This window comes from Ctenopharyngodon idella, chromosome 9, assembly GCF_019924925.1.
Source record: "Ctenopharyngodon idella isolate HZGC_01 chromosome 9, HZGC01, whole genome shotgun sequence".
Classification (NCBI taxonomy): domain Eukaryota; kingdom Metazoa; phylum Chordata; class Actinopteri; order Cypriniformes; family Xenocyprididae; genus Ctenopharyngodon; species Ctenopharyngodon idella.
Genome location: NC_067228.1, coordinates 4,098,983 through 4,115,032, shown reverse-complemented (window position 1 = coordinate 4,115,032; position 16,050 = coordinate 4,098,983). Strand labels below are relative to the sequence as shown.

The 16,050-nt window shown below is 38.4% G+C and overlaps 1 protein-coding gene across 2 annotated transcripts in view; it reads right to left on the bottom strand.

The window, feature by feature from the left end:
• LOC127518467 (xin actin-binding repeat-containing protein 2-like) overlaps positions 1-16,050 on the bottom strand; it is a 108,738-nt gene that overhangs the window by 28,746 nt on the left and 63,942 nt on the right. For both annotated transcript variants that reach the window (XM_051905162.1, XM_051905163.1), the window contains exons 3-4: positions 12,087-12,217; positions 8,050-8,178 (exon numbers count right to left, since the gene is read on the bottom strand). In XM_051905162.1, the coding sequence (XP_051761122.1) occupies positions 8,050-8,178; positions 12,087-12,217 (260 nt within the window). The remainder of the gene's footprint in view (positions 1-8,049; positions 8,179-12,086; positions 12,218-16,050) is intronic.

The following is a 16,050-nucleotide window of genomic DNA, read 5'->3' as shown; positions in this document are numbered from 1 at the left end:
GCAAAAAAAAAACATTTGAAAACTGGAAAAAAGAGAAAGTCCACCGGCTACTCAAAAATATTTCAATGGTATTTTTTAACTTGATTGACAAACGGATAGAGAACAGCAATTTGAAATGCGCATTTAAATGTATTATTTGTAATATTTAACTACACTATAAATATGATTTAAATAAATATATCTATTTATTTGTCAATTTTTGAATATTTTATTTAATTAATACATTGGTTATTGAGTTTTTTTCATTTATTTTTTCAAGAGGCACTTCTAGTTCTCCATATATTTCAGCTTTAATTTAGCAGAGAAAATCAGTTTGGGATGGTATCTCGACAGACCACAAAAAAAAAGACCTTAAAAAGACGCTTTAAACATGTTTTGTATTAGATAATCCGTGTATAAAATAACCTACATTAAAACTTTTTAAAATGCACAATGGTCTAAATTCGACATACAGTGGGTACGGAAAGTATTCAGACCCCCTTAAATTTTTCACTCTTTGTTATATTGCAGCCATTTGCTAAAATCATTTAAGTTCATTTTTTTCCTCATTAATGTACACACAGCACCCCATATTGACAGAAAAACACAGAATTGTTGACATTTTTGCAGATTTATTAAAAAAGAAAAACTTAAATATCACATGGTCCTAAGTATTCAGATCCTTTGCTGTGACACTCATATATTTAACTCAGGTGCTGTCCATTTCTTCTGATCATCTTTGAGATGGTTCTACACCTTCATTTGAGTCCAGCTGTGTTTGATTATACTGATTGGACTTGATTAGGAAAGCCACACACCTGTCTATATAAGACCTTACAGCTCACAGTGCATGTCAGAGCAAATGAGAATCATGAGGTCAAAGGAACTGCCTGAAGAGCTCAGAGACAGAATTGTGGCAAGGCACAGATCTGGCCAAGGTTACAGAAAAATTTCTGCTGCACTTAAGGTTCCTAAGAGCACAGTGGCCTCCATAATCCTTAAATGGAAGACGTTTGGGACGACCAGAACCCTTCCTAGAGCTGGCCGTCCGGCCAAACTGAGCTATCGGGGGAGAAGAGCCTTGGTGAGAGAGGTAAAGAAGAACCCAAAGATCACTGTGGCTGAGCTCCAGAGATGCAGTCGGGAGATGGGAGAAAGTTGTAGAAAGTCAACCATCACTGCAGCCCTCCACCAGTCGGGGCTTTATGGCAGAGTGGCCCGACGGAAGCCTCTCCTCAGTGCAAGACACATGAAAGCCCGCATGGAGGACTCCAAGATGGTGAGAAATAAGATTCTCTGGTCTGATGAGACCAAGATAGAACTTTTTGGCCTTAATTCTAAGCGGTATGTGTGGAGAAAACCAGGCACTGCTCATCACCTGTCCAGTACAGTCCCAACAGTGAAGCATGGTGGTGGCAGCATCATGCTGTGGGGGTGTTTTTCAGCTGCAGGGACAGGACGACTGGTTGCAATCGAGGGAAAGATGAATGCGGCCAAGTACAGGGATATCCTGGACGAAAACCTTCTCCAGAGTGCTCAGGACCTCAGACTGGGCCGAAGGTTTACCTTCCAACAAGACAATGACCCTAAGCACACAGCTAAAATAACGAAGGAGTGGCTTCACAACAACTCCGTGACTGTTCTTGAATGGCCCAGCCAGAGCCCTGACTTAAACCCAATTGAGCATCTCTGGAGAGACCTAAAAATGGCTGTCCACCAACGTTTACCATCCAACCTGACAGAACTGGAGAGGATCTGCAAGGAGGAATGGCAGAGGATCCCCAAATCCAGGTGTGAAAAACTTGTTGCATCTTTCCCAAAAAGACTCATGGCTGTATTAGATCAAAAGGGTGCTTCTACTAAATACTGAGCAAAGGGTCTGAATACTTAGGACCATGTGATATTTCAGTTTTTATTTTTTAATAAATCTGCAAAAATGTCAACAATTCTGTGTTTTTCTGTCAATATGGGGTGCTGTGTTTACATTAATGAGGAAAAAAAAGAACTTAAATGATTATAGCAAATGGCTGCAATATAACAAAGAGTGAAAAATTTAAGGGGGTCTGAATACTTTCCGTACCCACTGTAGATAAACATAGACCTCATTATCCAAGAAAGGATAAAAACAACCTCAAAAATACATCCTACATACCAAACACACACATAATGTGATGCAAGTTATAGTTTTAATATATACACACATCCTCCTCCCCAAACATGCACACACAAACAAGTTTAATAAATTAGTGTCACCACGAGCAACAGAAAGCACAGATAATGAGATGACCTGCTGCAGCAGAACCCTTTGATCCTTCTCTCAAATAACTGCGGCATGATACATAATGCCAGCTTATGCTCTCATCTGTCTACATTCATGCCATGCTTCTCTTTGTGAGCTGTGGATTAGTGCCAAACTTTATCAACTTTATGTGGTAAATCCTTCTAATGTTCAGTAAACTACACATTTTAAATTATACGTAAAGATTTTTGCATCTTGCTTTCAAAAAGCTACAAAAACATCTAAAGTAGTGGTTCTCAAAGTTTTATAATATATCTACAATACTAAATATACTAAATGTATCCTAACAGCGTTGAGGTTATCCTTAAGTTGAAAAGTTCACGTTATACTTTATAAGCAATTTACAATCCCACAATGCACCACAATAACGAGTGTACAACTGTATGCTCAACGGATAGAGAATCGCGCGCCAAATGAATTCCCGCATCTGACCAGAAGATGGCGTCTGCAGCTGAATCATTCATCCATCCATCCATTTTCCAAAGCGCTGATCCAATGTGGGTACAGTGTAATATCATACAGGTATAAATTCCTTTTTAATTGATAATTAAATTGTTTAATTAAGGTAGTTTATATGACAGAGTTCAAGATAAATCTTTCAATTACTAATGGAGCTCCCAGTTTGCTAAGTTTTAAGTGATTATTAAACAGCAAGCACAAACGAGGCAAAAGCGGCAGCCCTTCCGGCTCACTCAGTGTCCGAATTCACTTCATTAGTGGAATAATTTAGGAAATAGTGAAAGAGGGTATAGGGGGTGATTTTGAACACAGCCATTGTCTTTTCCTCCAATATCACTTGCCTCTGAATAGCAGGTAGGAAATTGGTGATGTAACCTAAATGCTACTAGTTATTAAAAATGGCTTTGTATAAATCCCTAACTTTCTGTTTTAAAAGGAAATGCATCAAAACAAGAATGAAAGCTGTGATCATCAAGCCTTTTTTCTCTCTAGTCTTTTCAATTCTCAGACTGAGACCTGAAGACCTGAAACCAGTGTTTCAGAGTCAAAAACAGTTGACTGTTTTCAATGTAACCCTCATGAAATCTAGCAGATGCGTTATGTTGAGGACAAACCTTATTTGTCAATCAAATTTTGCATTGTTTTTTGTTGAATTTCTTTGTTGAAGAAAGGTTGATAGATGCTCTGTGAATACTCAAGACTTGTGAATAAATGCACATATATATAGATATACATCTATAGCCTAATTTGTGTTTGTGTTTTATTGTCAAGGCAAAAATTATACTTTTTAAGTGACGTGACGTGACATGACGGCCAAGTATGGTAACCCATACTCGGAGTTTATCCTTTGCATTTAACACATCCAGTTAGTGCACACACAGGTGTTGTGAGTAGTGAACACACACAACCTGAGCAGTGGGCAGCCATTTTGCTGCGGCACTCGGGGAGTGATTGAGGGTTAGGTACCTTACTCGGGTGTGCACCTCAGTTGTGGGTATTGAGGGTGGAAGAGATCGCTGTTCATTTACTCCCCCACCTACATTTTCCTGCCGGCATTGAGGATCGAACCCGCAACATTCGGGTTACCAGTCACAACTGATCCACATTTTTATTTAGACCTTCAAAGTACATATTTCAAAGGTCATTGTGGCTTAAAACTTCCCTCTCATAAAATGCTCTTACACTACCGTTCAAATTCCTCCTGTCCTTCCAAGTCAAATTACAAATCAATATCCTGTGGTTTGTGGTTAAATTGAACTCAAGTGAATTAAAAGGAAGGCAATTACTAAATAGATGCCATGACCAATAAAACATGTAAACAAACATTTGTCTTAAGTATAGAGTTTAATGTCTGACATCAATAACTAACATTAATTACTGAAGGTAAATAATGCTTTTTGTGAATAAACAAGTAGTGAATAAAAGCACAATCAATAATAAGCCAAATTTGCATAGAAAGAACGTGCTTTTGTAGGGAAAACTTATACTCTTTACTTGTTAGAATTTTATATAGATCTTAAGTTTTATATTTTATATTTCACAGGTCATCGGTTGATTAAATCTTTCCTCTTACAAAACATTCTTACTACAAAGTTTCCCAAAGTAATTCATATTTTCCCCTTATTTGTCAAATACCTAAATTTCTTTCTTGAATTCCTTTTCCTGTCATTCAAATTACAAATCAACATCCTGTGATTTGTGGCCAAATGAACTTAATTGAATAGATGCCAATTGCTAAATTTGGAAATTTACTGATTAGCATTCCACACTGAAGAAAAACAAAAGCAGGCAATGCATACGTTTAATATTTATAATGTGACAAAACTCATTTAAAGGCACAATATGTAAGATTTATGGATTAAAATATCCAAAAACCACTAGAAGAATTTTACATATTTTGTTGATTTGTGTATTTATATTATCCCCAAATGTTTGCAACAATGTTTAAATCCAGAGAAATCTGCAATTTTAACCAGTGTAATGGCCCGTGTCATTGTGTCGCCTGTCAATGACGTCATATCCGTGGTACCCTCAATTTCTAACCCTTCCATAGAATCCATGAAAACACCACAGACGCTTTAACATATTATGTGTTTTATTAGACAGGTGAGCAACTGTTTGGATACCTTCATCGACAGAAAACTATTATGTAACATTATAACGTAACTTTCAACACACTAAAATGTATTTTTAGTATGATTGTTTTGACTAAGTAAAACAGCGCTGCATTACCCCACAATTTTAATTTGTCACATAAAGTGATCTGTATGACTAGTAATTCAGGCACTTGCAGCTATTTCATTAAAATGAATTAAAATAATCTGAATTTAAGTGGTTTCTGCCTGAGTTCTAATCAGATTGCTTTCCATTGGCTGGCTGTGGAGGTGAAGACGACAACTCCCGTGATTCCACGCTCATTCATGGCCACGCCTTTGTTATTGTTTTGAAAAAGTGACCTCTAGTGGTTAAACTTACATACTGTGTCTTTAAAACTGTACATTAATCAGAAATTAGCAATAAGACATTGAAAAATAAAAACCTATTTAAATATCTATACGTCATAATATTTTACATTTGCAGATTCATGTCACATGACACAGTTTAAGTTTGAGAGCCACTGCTTTAGAGCACTTCAATGCTGGTGTGTCGGCAGATGAGATGAGAGCACATCTTCCACTTTCTCCTGTCATTCTGAATTCAGTCTGATTTTTTTTCCCCTCTATCAGTGAGCCAAAGCCACCCTGTCCCTGCAGGGGAGCAGAGCACGCTCAGACTCACTGGTATGGATGGGTGGACTGGATTCAATTTGGATCGGCAGAGTTGGATTACACAGACTGTGACCAAAATTTATCTCCATTCTACTTCTCTCACTGCAAGCAGTGTCTGATTTTTTTTTCAGAGGCAAGCGCGGCATGCATAATATTAGCATGTGCCAATGCTAATGGGCCTCAGAAGCTTAGGAGAATCTATGCAGATATGAAAGGGTACAGATTGGTACAGATTTGACTTGTTATTGTGTCAGATTTTGGGTTTTCGTGTAAGGTCAGCTGTAAGAGGATTAATTGCAAAAGTCCATGCACATCCACCAGAAGACTTTTGCTCGCATGGAAATTGCATGCATGCTCATAGCGTCTTAATAGCACCAGAACTAACTAGGGATGCCAACCATCCAAAATTATACACAAGAATTGAAGGGAATAGAACTGCAGTCCATATTAAATCATTATGGGACACAGTTTTTTTTCCCATATATAGGCATCTCACACCCAAACAGCTGAGAATGTTTCACTGAATTTGAACTAGTTTTGCATTCAAGACTCAATGTTACAATTACAGATTAGAATGGAATACAAAAGATAGATGTGAAACACCTTCAGGATTAGTTTTGGGATTTTAAAATGTACAAAAGCATTAAAAAGCTGAACAAAAGAGAAGTGTGTTCTTCTTTATGTTCAGTCACAATACTGTAGTGCTATAAATCGCCTGGGTAGAAACTGAACTGATATGTGTGTAATGATGTGTGACACTTTAGTATGACATTAAAATTCATTTATTTTTTCAACAGATGCCGTATGGCAGTGAGTCAAAATCAAAATGACTGCATCTCAAATGCATTTTAGCACATAATTCTTTCATATACACATACATAGCAGCAGGACTGTGTAGCATTCAAATGTGGTATGAAGAAAAATAATAAAGAAATAATAAAGATAATTATATATAAAACAACATATAAATATATATATATATATATATATATATATATACAATATTGCCAAAAGTTTTGGGACGCCTGCCTTTACATGCACATAAACTTTAATGACATCCCATTCTTAATCTGTAGGGTTTAATATGGAGTTGGCCCACCCTTTGCAGCTATAACAGCTTTAACTCTTCTGGGAAGGCTTTCCACAAGGTTTAGGAGTGTGTTTATGACCATTTTTTGACCATTCTTCTAGTAGCGCATTTGTGAGGTCAGGCAGTGATGTTGGCGTGAAGGCCTGGCTCGCAGTCTCCGCTCTAATTCATCCCAAAGGTGCTCTGTTGGGTTGAGGTCAGGACTCTGTGCAGGCCAGTCAAGTTCCTCCACACCAAACTCGCTCATCCATGTCTTTATGGACCTTGCTTTGTGCACTGGTGCTCAGTCATGTTGGAACAGGAAGGGGCCATCCCCAAACTGTTCCCACAAAGTTGGGAGCATGAAATTGTCCAAAATGTCTTGGTATGCTGAAGCATTAAGAGTTCCTTACACTGGAACTAAGGGGCCAAGCCCAACCCCTGAAAAACAGCCCCACACCATAATCCCCCCTCCACCAAACTTTACACTTGGCACAATGCAGTCAGGCAAGTGCCGTTCTCCTGGCAACCGCCAAACCCAGACTCCTCCATCGGATTGTCAGACAGAGAAGCGTGATTCGTCACTTCAGAGAACACGTCTCCACTGCTCTAGAGTCCAGTGGCGGCGTGCTTTACACCACTGCATCCGACGCTTTGCATTGCACTTGGTGATGTAAGGCTTGGATGCAGCTGCTCGGCCATGGAAACCCATTCCATGAAGCTCTCTACGCACTGTTCTTGAGCTAATCTGAAGGCCACAAGAAGTTTGGAGGTCTGTAGCTATTGACTAAAGTTGGCAACTTCTGCACATCGTGCGCCTCAGCATGCGCTGACCCCGCTCTGTGATTTTACGTGGCCTACCACTTCGTGGCTGAGTTGATGTTGTTCCCATTTGCTTCCACTTTGTTATGACACCACTAACAGTTGACCGTGGAATATTTAGTAGTGAGGAAATTTCATGAATGGACTTATTGGACAACCTATCACAGTACCACACTTCAATTGACTGAGCTCCTGAGAGCGACCCATTCTTTCACAAATGTTTGTAGAAGCAGTCTGCATGCTTAGGTGCCTGATACACCTGTGGCCATGGAAGTGATTGGAACACCTGAATTCAACGATTTGGAGGGGTGTCCCAATACTTTTGGCAATATAGTGTATATTTTGAAATATTTTCAAAATATATGCTTTGATTATGTGCTATTCTTTACGTTTCTTATTATTACTGATGTTTAAATTCTGTTTCAGGATTCTTTGATTCATAGAAAGCTCAAAAGAACAGCATTTATTTAAAATGGAAATATTTTGTAAAATTATAAATGTCTTTACTGTCACTTTTGATTAATTGAATGTGTCCATGCTAAATAAAAGTATTAATTTCTTTCCAAATAAATAAATAAACGTACTGACCCCAAACTTTTTTACTAGTTACTAGTTTGGAAAGCTACATTTTCCAAATATCTTCCAACACTGACCTGCACAGATCTGTGTGTGTGATGAATCTGGGTGACCGTGTGAGCCGAAGACATGCCCTCGCTCTCAAACTGTCTACGGATGCTGGCCAGCCCTCCAGGCAGAGAACAAACCTCGGCGTCCTCCATGACCTAAAGAAGAAAGAGACAAAGACGGAGCGACCGCCTGCGATGACAATCATGCTAAGCAGATTTATGCTTTTACAAGAGCTGCAAGATTATAGGAGGGAAACTGTGATCACTTGTCTCCTGTCTTCATCCACCATTGAACAAAAATATTCATATATTCATGAGACAATGCGGCTTACGCACACACAGAAGCACAGATTCCAGCCTTTATCTCATTATCTCTGTGGCTTTACAAAATCACATTTTAAGATTTTGCATGACAGTCTTATTTGCATGGCATCCCGTCTGTGGCCCTGATATTGTGAGGTTTCATTTAGTCAGCAGCCCCGTTAACCCTTCGGCACTGTCAACACTGAATTGCTTGATAGTGTTGTCTATGTTGATAGTATACTATACACTATATGCAACACTATATTGATAGTGTTTGTCTATGTGCACGTCCCATACTGCTTTGTTTCAGTGCCTGCTTCACTTAATTAATAATGAAAATCAATTAATGGCAAAAATGCAGCCATAAAATTATTGAATATTGAATGCAAATTTCAACTCAATTCATATCGAAAACCATTTCTAAGGGCCCTATCATACACCCGGCACAATGCGACACCAAGCACGTCGCAAGTGTTTTTTTGCTAGTTTCAGCCCGACGCAGTTATCATTTTTATGTCCAGCGCCACGTTGTCTAAATAGCAAATACACTCGTGGTCATCTGTTTGCCCTTGGGCGTGCTGGTCTGAAAACAAGGTGTGTTCAGGTGCATTGTTGGCGTGTTGCTATTTTGAGACAACTGAAACGACTGCGCCATTGACCAACAAAAACCTGGTCTAAAGTCAATGGCACAGTATTTTTTATTATTTAAAGGGCACGTTAGTTATATGCGCCTATTGGTGGGTGCACAACTCGCGTACACTCAAACATGCCAAATATTAAAAAATAAAAGGATTCCTCTCTGGAGAAGCGTTCAGTCTTGCAAACTTTCCGCATATAATAAAATACATAAATAAATATTTCTCTTCAATATAAATAGAGTTTACTGCCTGACAGTAATAGTTAGTTAACATTAATTTCTGCAGGTAAATAATGCTATTTCTGAAAAAAATGTATCATGGTTTCCACAACAATATGAAGCAGCACAACTGTTTTCAACATTGATAATAATCAGAAATGTTTCTTGAGCAGCAAATCATCATATTAGAATGATTTCTGAAGGATCATGTGACACTGAAGACTGGAGTAATGATGCTGAAAATTCAGCTTTGATCACAGGAAATAAATTACATTTAAAAATATATTCAAAAAGAAAATAGTTATTTTAAAATGTAATAATATTTCACAATTTTACTGTTTTTACTGTGTTTTTAATAAAAAATAAATAAAGCCTTGGTGAGCATAACATTAAAAAATCTTACCACCCCCAAACTTTTGTAGTATATACATGGTCCTTGTGAAGAGATCTGACTTCATCTGAAGTGCCTTAATGTACCACAATTTTTGTTCACTTAAAACACTTAGGAATGAGTCTACATTATTCAAAAAAAAAAAAATCTACCGGTGTATTTTAACTTGTACTAAAGCTGAAACAATAACTTTGCTGTACTTTTTACCCCCCTGTAGGGATCTGACCTCGACTGGGCACAGAGTGGATGTGCAGTGCTGTTTTTAGCAGCCAGCCAAAGAGAGAGAGAGAAAGACAGAGGGAACTGGGTTTCTGGAGAGGTCCTGAACTCCCGCTGGTCACCCATCATCACATTTCACTCTCACACTGTCACAAAGCCACAGACAACAATGATGTCACTGTACACCAGATGACCTCTCTATTGTGAGGTCTGCAGAGGCATTAGGCCCATCACCTACAGTAACTCTGGCTTTGGAGTGTCAAGGACATGAAGTTGCTTTCTGTCACCCGGAGAAGAAAAATTGCACAATATTGCAAAAATTTTAAGTTTACCTCATTTAGGGTTAATCCTGCTGACAAAAGTTGGTTTTTTTTGTTTTTTTTTAGATTTTTTTACCAATGATAAAGATGAAAAAAAGTTGCATTGTGAATACTTTGCTGCCTTGAAAATTCATTAAATATAGCATTATATTCCAAACAGTAAAAACATGTGAAATTAAAAGGATAGTTCACCCAAAAATGAAAATTCTCATCATTTACTCAACCTCAAATTGTTCCAAACCTGTATAAATGTCTTTCTTGTGTTGAACACAAAAGAAGATATTTTTTGAAGAATGTTGCTAACAGTTGCTGGTCCCCAAAAAGTCAGTAGGGTCCAGAAACTGTTTGTTTACCAACAATCTTCAAAATATCCTCTTTTGTGTTGTCACAAGAAATAAATTCATACAGGTTTGGAACAACTTGAGGGTGAGTAAATGATGACAGAATTTTCATTTTTGGGTGAACTATCCTTTTAATTCTTCTAAAAGAAGAATTCACACCGTAAACATTAGCTATTACTTCTACTATTCTCATTAAAATGCTGTTATTTCAGAAGATCTGATTTTCACAAGGACAGTTTCAAGTTAATTAATGAAAATGAACTAAGATGTTATTTTCATCACCTTTTAAGAGCAAAGTTGCCTAAAATGAAAGAATGATTTTAAATGTGAATATATTTTAAAATGTACTTTATTCCTTTGATCAAAGCTGAATTTTCAGCATCATTACTCCAGTCTTCAGAGTCACATGATCCTTCAAAAATCATTCTAATATGCTGATTTACTGCTCAAGAAACATTTATTATTATTATCAAGGTTGAAAACAGTTGTGCTGTTTAATATTTTTAACAATGATGCATTTTTTCAGGACTCTTTGATGAATAGAAATTTCAAAAGAACAGCATTTATATAAAACAGAAATCTGTAACATTAAAAATGACCTTTACTGTCACTGTCAATTTAATGTCCTTGCTGAATAAAAGTATTAATTTCTCTCTCTCTCTCTCAAAAAAAACAAAAAAACAACAACTTTGAAACGATAGTGTATATCTGTGAAAACATGTCTTCTGCTAAATACTTTTTGCTTCTCAACTGAATGTATCTTGCTTCATCAATGTTTAGATGTTTTACTGGAAATCAAGACACATTTACTGATGAAAAAAGTATTTTTTTACAGCATAATAAAGATGATTGTGTTATCCTCAGCTTGTGAGTCAAGGCCACAACTGATGTCACTAAATTCTGTTTCTAAGAACTCTTTTTTAAGAGATTTTACCAGAGCTATCAAATCCTTGGAGACCTGAGGTTTCTGCATAATGCACTGCCTACTGGAGTCTTCGAACGTCCATTGCTTTTCTAATTCATTTGGTCTCGCTCTCTGTCCTCATCGCTGTGTTCGTCTGTCAATCCTTCCGTCTCTATTACTGCGACACGCAACGCAAATCAAACACACGCTGGTTTCTATTGTGATTTGATGTATCAAGGCAGCAATTACTGTATAAATCAATGAGTTTGGAATTATACATGAATTTGACACTGAGTGCGTTTGGTCCTCACACAGTGTTTAAACGCAGAACAGTCAGAATTTATCAGCTTTGATCATTTGCTCTAATGAGACGTTGACATAACAAGTCCGCGTGCCGCACAAGTGCCTCATTTGCCTCATTGAAATTATATTGGCTGATCAATCTGATGGCACTCAGACAGCTGGATGGGAACTGCTGAGTAAATAGCATTAGTCTTTCCAAAAGAACATCTTAAGGCTTGTCTAAATATGACTGATGGCTGAAAGAGAAGGAGCAGGATGACTTAAGCCCCGTTTACACCTGGTATTAAGATCCGTCTTGAGCGATTCATTCACAAGTGGTCACCTGAGACCAATCGCTGTTTACACCTGATATTTACATCTCAAATGAGCCTCCTATGATTGTATTGGATTTCACCTGTGTGTGTGTGTGTGTGTGTGTGTAGCGTACCGTGCTGGAGAAGCCGGTTTTGTCCTGTTTGGAAACAGCCGCCTGGTACACAGCCATGCGGTTCTTCAGTGGGACGGGTTCGGCGCGAGCGCTCTCGTCAAGCGCACCTGCCTTAGATGCTGCAACGCTGCCTGCAGGGGTAAATACATCAACAGACAAAATAAACTAATTAGATTTGTATATTTTCTTAAGAAAAAAGAGTGCATTATTTTTTTTAATCACAATCATAACGCTAGTGGTTGCTAAGGGGTTGACTAGGGTGATCTGAGTGGTTGCTAACTGGTTGCTAGGGTCTTCTGGGTGGTTGCTTAGGAGTTGCTAAGCAGTTCTAGGTGGTTGCTAAGTCATCTAAGTGGAAGTTCTGGGTAGTTTTTAGGTGGTTTTGGTTTTAGGTGGTTTCTAAGGTCTTCTGGGTGGTTGCTAAGTGATCTGAGTGGTTGTTAAGGGGTTGCTAGGGTGTTATGGGTGGTTACAAACTGGTTACTAGGGTGTTTGGGTGGTTGCTAAGTAAACTGAGCAGTAATCTGCTAAGGTGCTTTGGTTTGTTGTTAACTGGTTGCTAAAATGTTCTGGGTGGTTTCTAGGGACTTCTGGGTGGTTGCTAAGGGGTTGCTAAGGTGCTCTGGTTTGTAGTTAACTGGTTATTAGAATGTTTTGGGTGGTTTCTAGGGTCTTCTGGGTGGTTGCTAACTGGTTGCTAGGGTATTTGAGTGGCTTCTATGGTCTTCTGTGTTATTGCTAACTGCTTGCTAGGCTATTTGTGTGGTTGCTAAGTGGGTGTTAGGGTGTTCTGGGTGGTTTCTATGATCTTCTGGGTGGTTGCTAAGGAGTTGCTAAGCAGTTTTGGGTGGTTGCTATCTGATCTAAGTGGTAGCTAGGATGTTCTGGGTAGTTGCTAACTATTTGCTATGGTTTTTGTCATTTCTATGGTCTTCTGGTTGGTTGTTGAGTCATTTGAGTGGTTTCTAGGGTCTTCTGGGTGGTTACTAACTGGTTGCTAAACTTTTTTGGGTGGCTGCTAAATGGTTGTTATGGTGTCCTGGGTGGTTTCTAGGGTCTTCTGGGTGGTTGCTAAGTGATCTAAGTGGTATCTAGAGTGTTCTGGATTGTTACTAACTGTTTGCTAGGGTGTTTTGGGGTTTCTATGGTCTTCTGGATGGTTGCTAAGGAGTTGCTAAGCAGTTCTGGGTGGTTGCTAAATGATCTAAGTGGTAGCTAGAGTGTTCTGGGTAGTTGCTAACTGTTTGCAGTTTCTAGGGTCTTCTGGGTGGTTGCAGGGTCATTTGAGTGGTCTCTAGGGTCTTCTGGGTGGTAACTAACTGGTTGATGGGCTATTTTGGGTGGTTGCTAGTTGGTTGTTATGGTGTTCTGGGTGGTTTCTAGGGTCTTCTGGGTGGTTGCTAAGGAGTTACTAAGCGGTTTTGGGTGGTTGCTAAGTGATCTAATTGGTAGCTAGGCTGTTCTGGGTAGTTGCTAACTGTTTGCTATTGTGTTTTGTGGTTTCTAGGGTCTTCTGGGTGGTTGCTAAGCAGTTGTTATGCAGTTCTGAGTGGTTGCTAAGTTATCTAAGTGGTAGCTAGAGTGTTCTGGGTAGTTGCTAACTGTTTGCGGTTTCTAGGGTCTTCTGGGTGGTAACTAACTGGTTGATGGGCTATTTTGGGTGGTTGCTAAGTGGTTGTTATGGTGTTCTGGGTGGTTTCTAGGGTCTTCTGGGTGGTTGCTAAGGAGTTGCTAAGCGGTTTTGGGTGGTTGCTAAGTGATCTAAGTGGTAGCTAGGCTGTTCTGGGTGGTTGCTGAGTCATTTAAATGGTTTCAACGGTCTTCTGGGTGGTTATTAACTGGCTGCTAAGGTGTTTAGGTTGGTTGCTAACTTGCAAAAGTTAAATACTTAGTGTTAGGTGTTTATTCAAACCTCTAACTGTAATTTCAACAATTCTAAAAGCGATGCTGAATTGGCAAACGCTACCAAATTATACCAGGTCATTAGTTCATAAAAGCAAGATTAACTGAAATAGAGTCAGATTGTTCTACGATTTAATCCTTGATGAATATATAAATCTCCAGAGCGGTATTACTATTTGAAACCGTCAGACGTTTTTCACACCGATTTATACGTCTTCACTTTGTAGAAACAACCCTTAGATTAATGCACCAGGTTTTTTAGGTGGAACATGATCCTAAAAACTTCAATAAAGACTGATTACAGCAATCTGGGAGTCATACAGTGGCTTCATTAAGACTTTAATTGTGTTGCTCATTAAAAAAAGGAGATGAATTGCTTTATCCACAACAAATGACAGTTCACTAATGACTCGACAATACAATGACAACATTCTGCACTCGACAGCCGGGCTAAATTAAATAATCAGGAATCCTATTCAGTATTCAGCCAAGCACCTTACAAAGAATTCATATTCTTGGATGCAGAGCAGATACGTGCTTAATATCACATGTGACCAGAGGTCATGTTTGCAAAGGTCAAATAGATGGTCTTACATTAACTGCAAGAGTTTGCATATCTACACAGGTCGCAATTCTAGCTAAGACAACAGACTATCTGTCAACGCTGTCTCAAAGGCCAGACACCTCCGAGTTGTTCTAGGATGAAGTCACGCTGTGTTTCTAACAACTCTAAACATACCCGGAGGTGAGACCTTAATGGGAGACGTTGCGAGGTGATGGAGAAACTTTCATAACCAAAGGCTGTCTCGCTTCATTCCAGGAGCATCACCGAGATCAATTACACCGTCAGCCCATCACTAACCCAACTAAACATTGTCGAATATGAAAACGCGTCTTTCTGGCAGTTGTAAAACCTCATTAAGGTAATGAGCTGTTGGCATCTCGAACGGTTTACGCATCAGAACCGAACATCTAATCCCACCCTCAGTGTTAGCGTGTTTATATTGATGTATAGGCAAAGAAAAATGCATTAATGTGGGTGTACAGCTGCCCGATTCCTCTGAAGGACTCAAATTTAAACTGACTAAGAGGTGTATAACAGCCTGTCACACGTGATTGAACATGTTTCTGACATACAGCTCAGCTAATGCAGTTCTGTAGTGCTTGTTAAAACATTTCCATGCTCCTCTACGATAAGCTTTCTAACAAAAACTAGTGAGCCACCTACCTAGAAAGCATTTCTTTAGTTCTTATACAAATTCAGCCAGCATTATGTATCCATATAGAACACAATCCCATAATACACTACAATGAAAAATCCACCAAAAAATGGTGAGAGAACTGTGAATTATTTGAAGATTTACAATGCTGAGGACTGTTGAGGCGTCATCACAGTCCGTGAAAAGGGTCCATATTAGTATCCATTTGTTAAATTAAAATATCCAATATTTGTGTGTGCATTTTGTGTGGCAGTTTTGAAACAGAGCTTATATTTGTTTAAAGAGTAGCTTTGATTTTTAAATAAATCAGGCACACTCTCGAATAGAAGAATCATCTGCTATAACAAGCACTTTCAACAACAACAACAAAAAGAAGAATAATAAAAAGAAGAAGAAGAAATATATTTTTCTGAAGATAGCAATTAAAATAAATGATTGCACTGTTGTTGTGTTAGCAAAGGCATGAGTATGAGATGCGGTATGGGTTTTATTTGTGTTTCGTTATTAAGAAAACCATTCACAGCACTGACAGCAGCATTGTGGGAAATGCTTTGGTGTCTTCATTAGAGTGACAGTCTAAGCCGGGAATCTGATCACATGCCAGTAAACGAAACATGATCAGGATGAGTGCAAGAATCTGTTGCTTGCTTATGCTGGTGAACTATTCATATCATACAAATATGCAAAAAAAAAAAAAAAAACGTAAATGCACCTACAAAACAGTTGTTGAAATAAAAATCCTGAAACAACATAAACAATATTGAATTATTCGAGTTCACTAAGAATCCTATAATCAGATTAATAAACATGTAACAATTTGTAACTTAATTGTACGTTTGTTA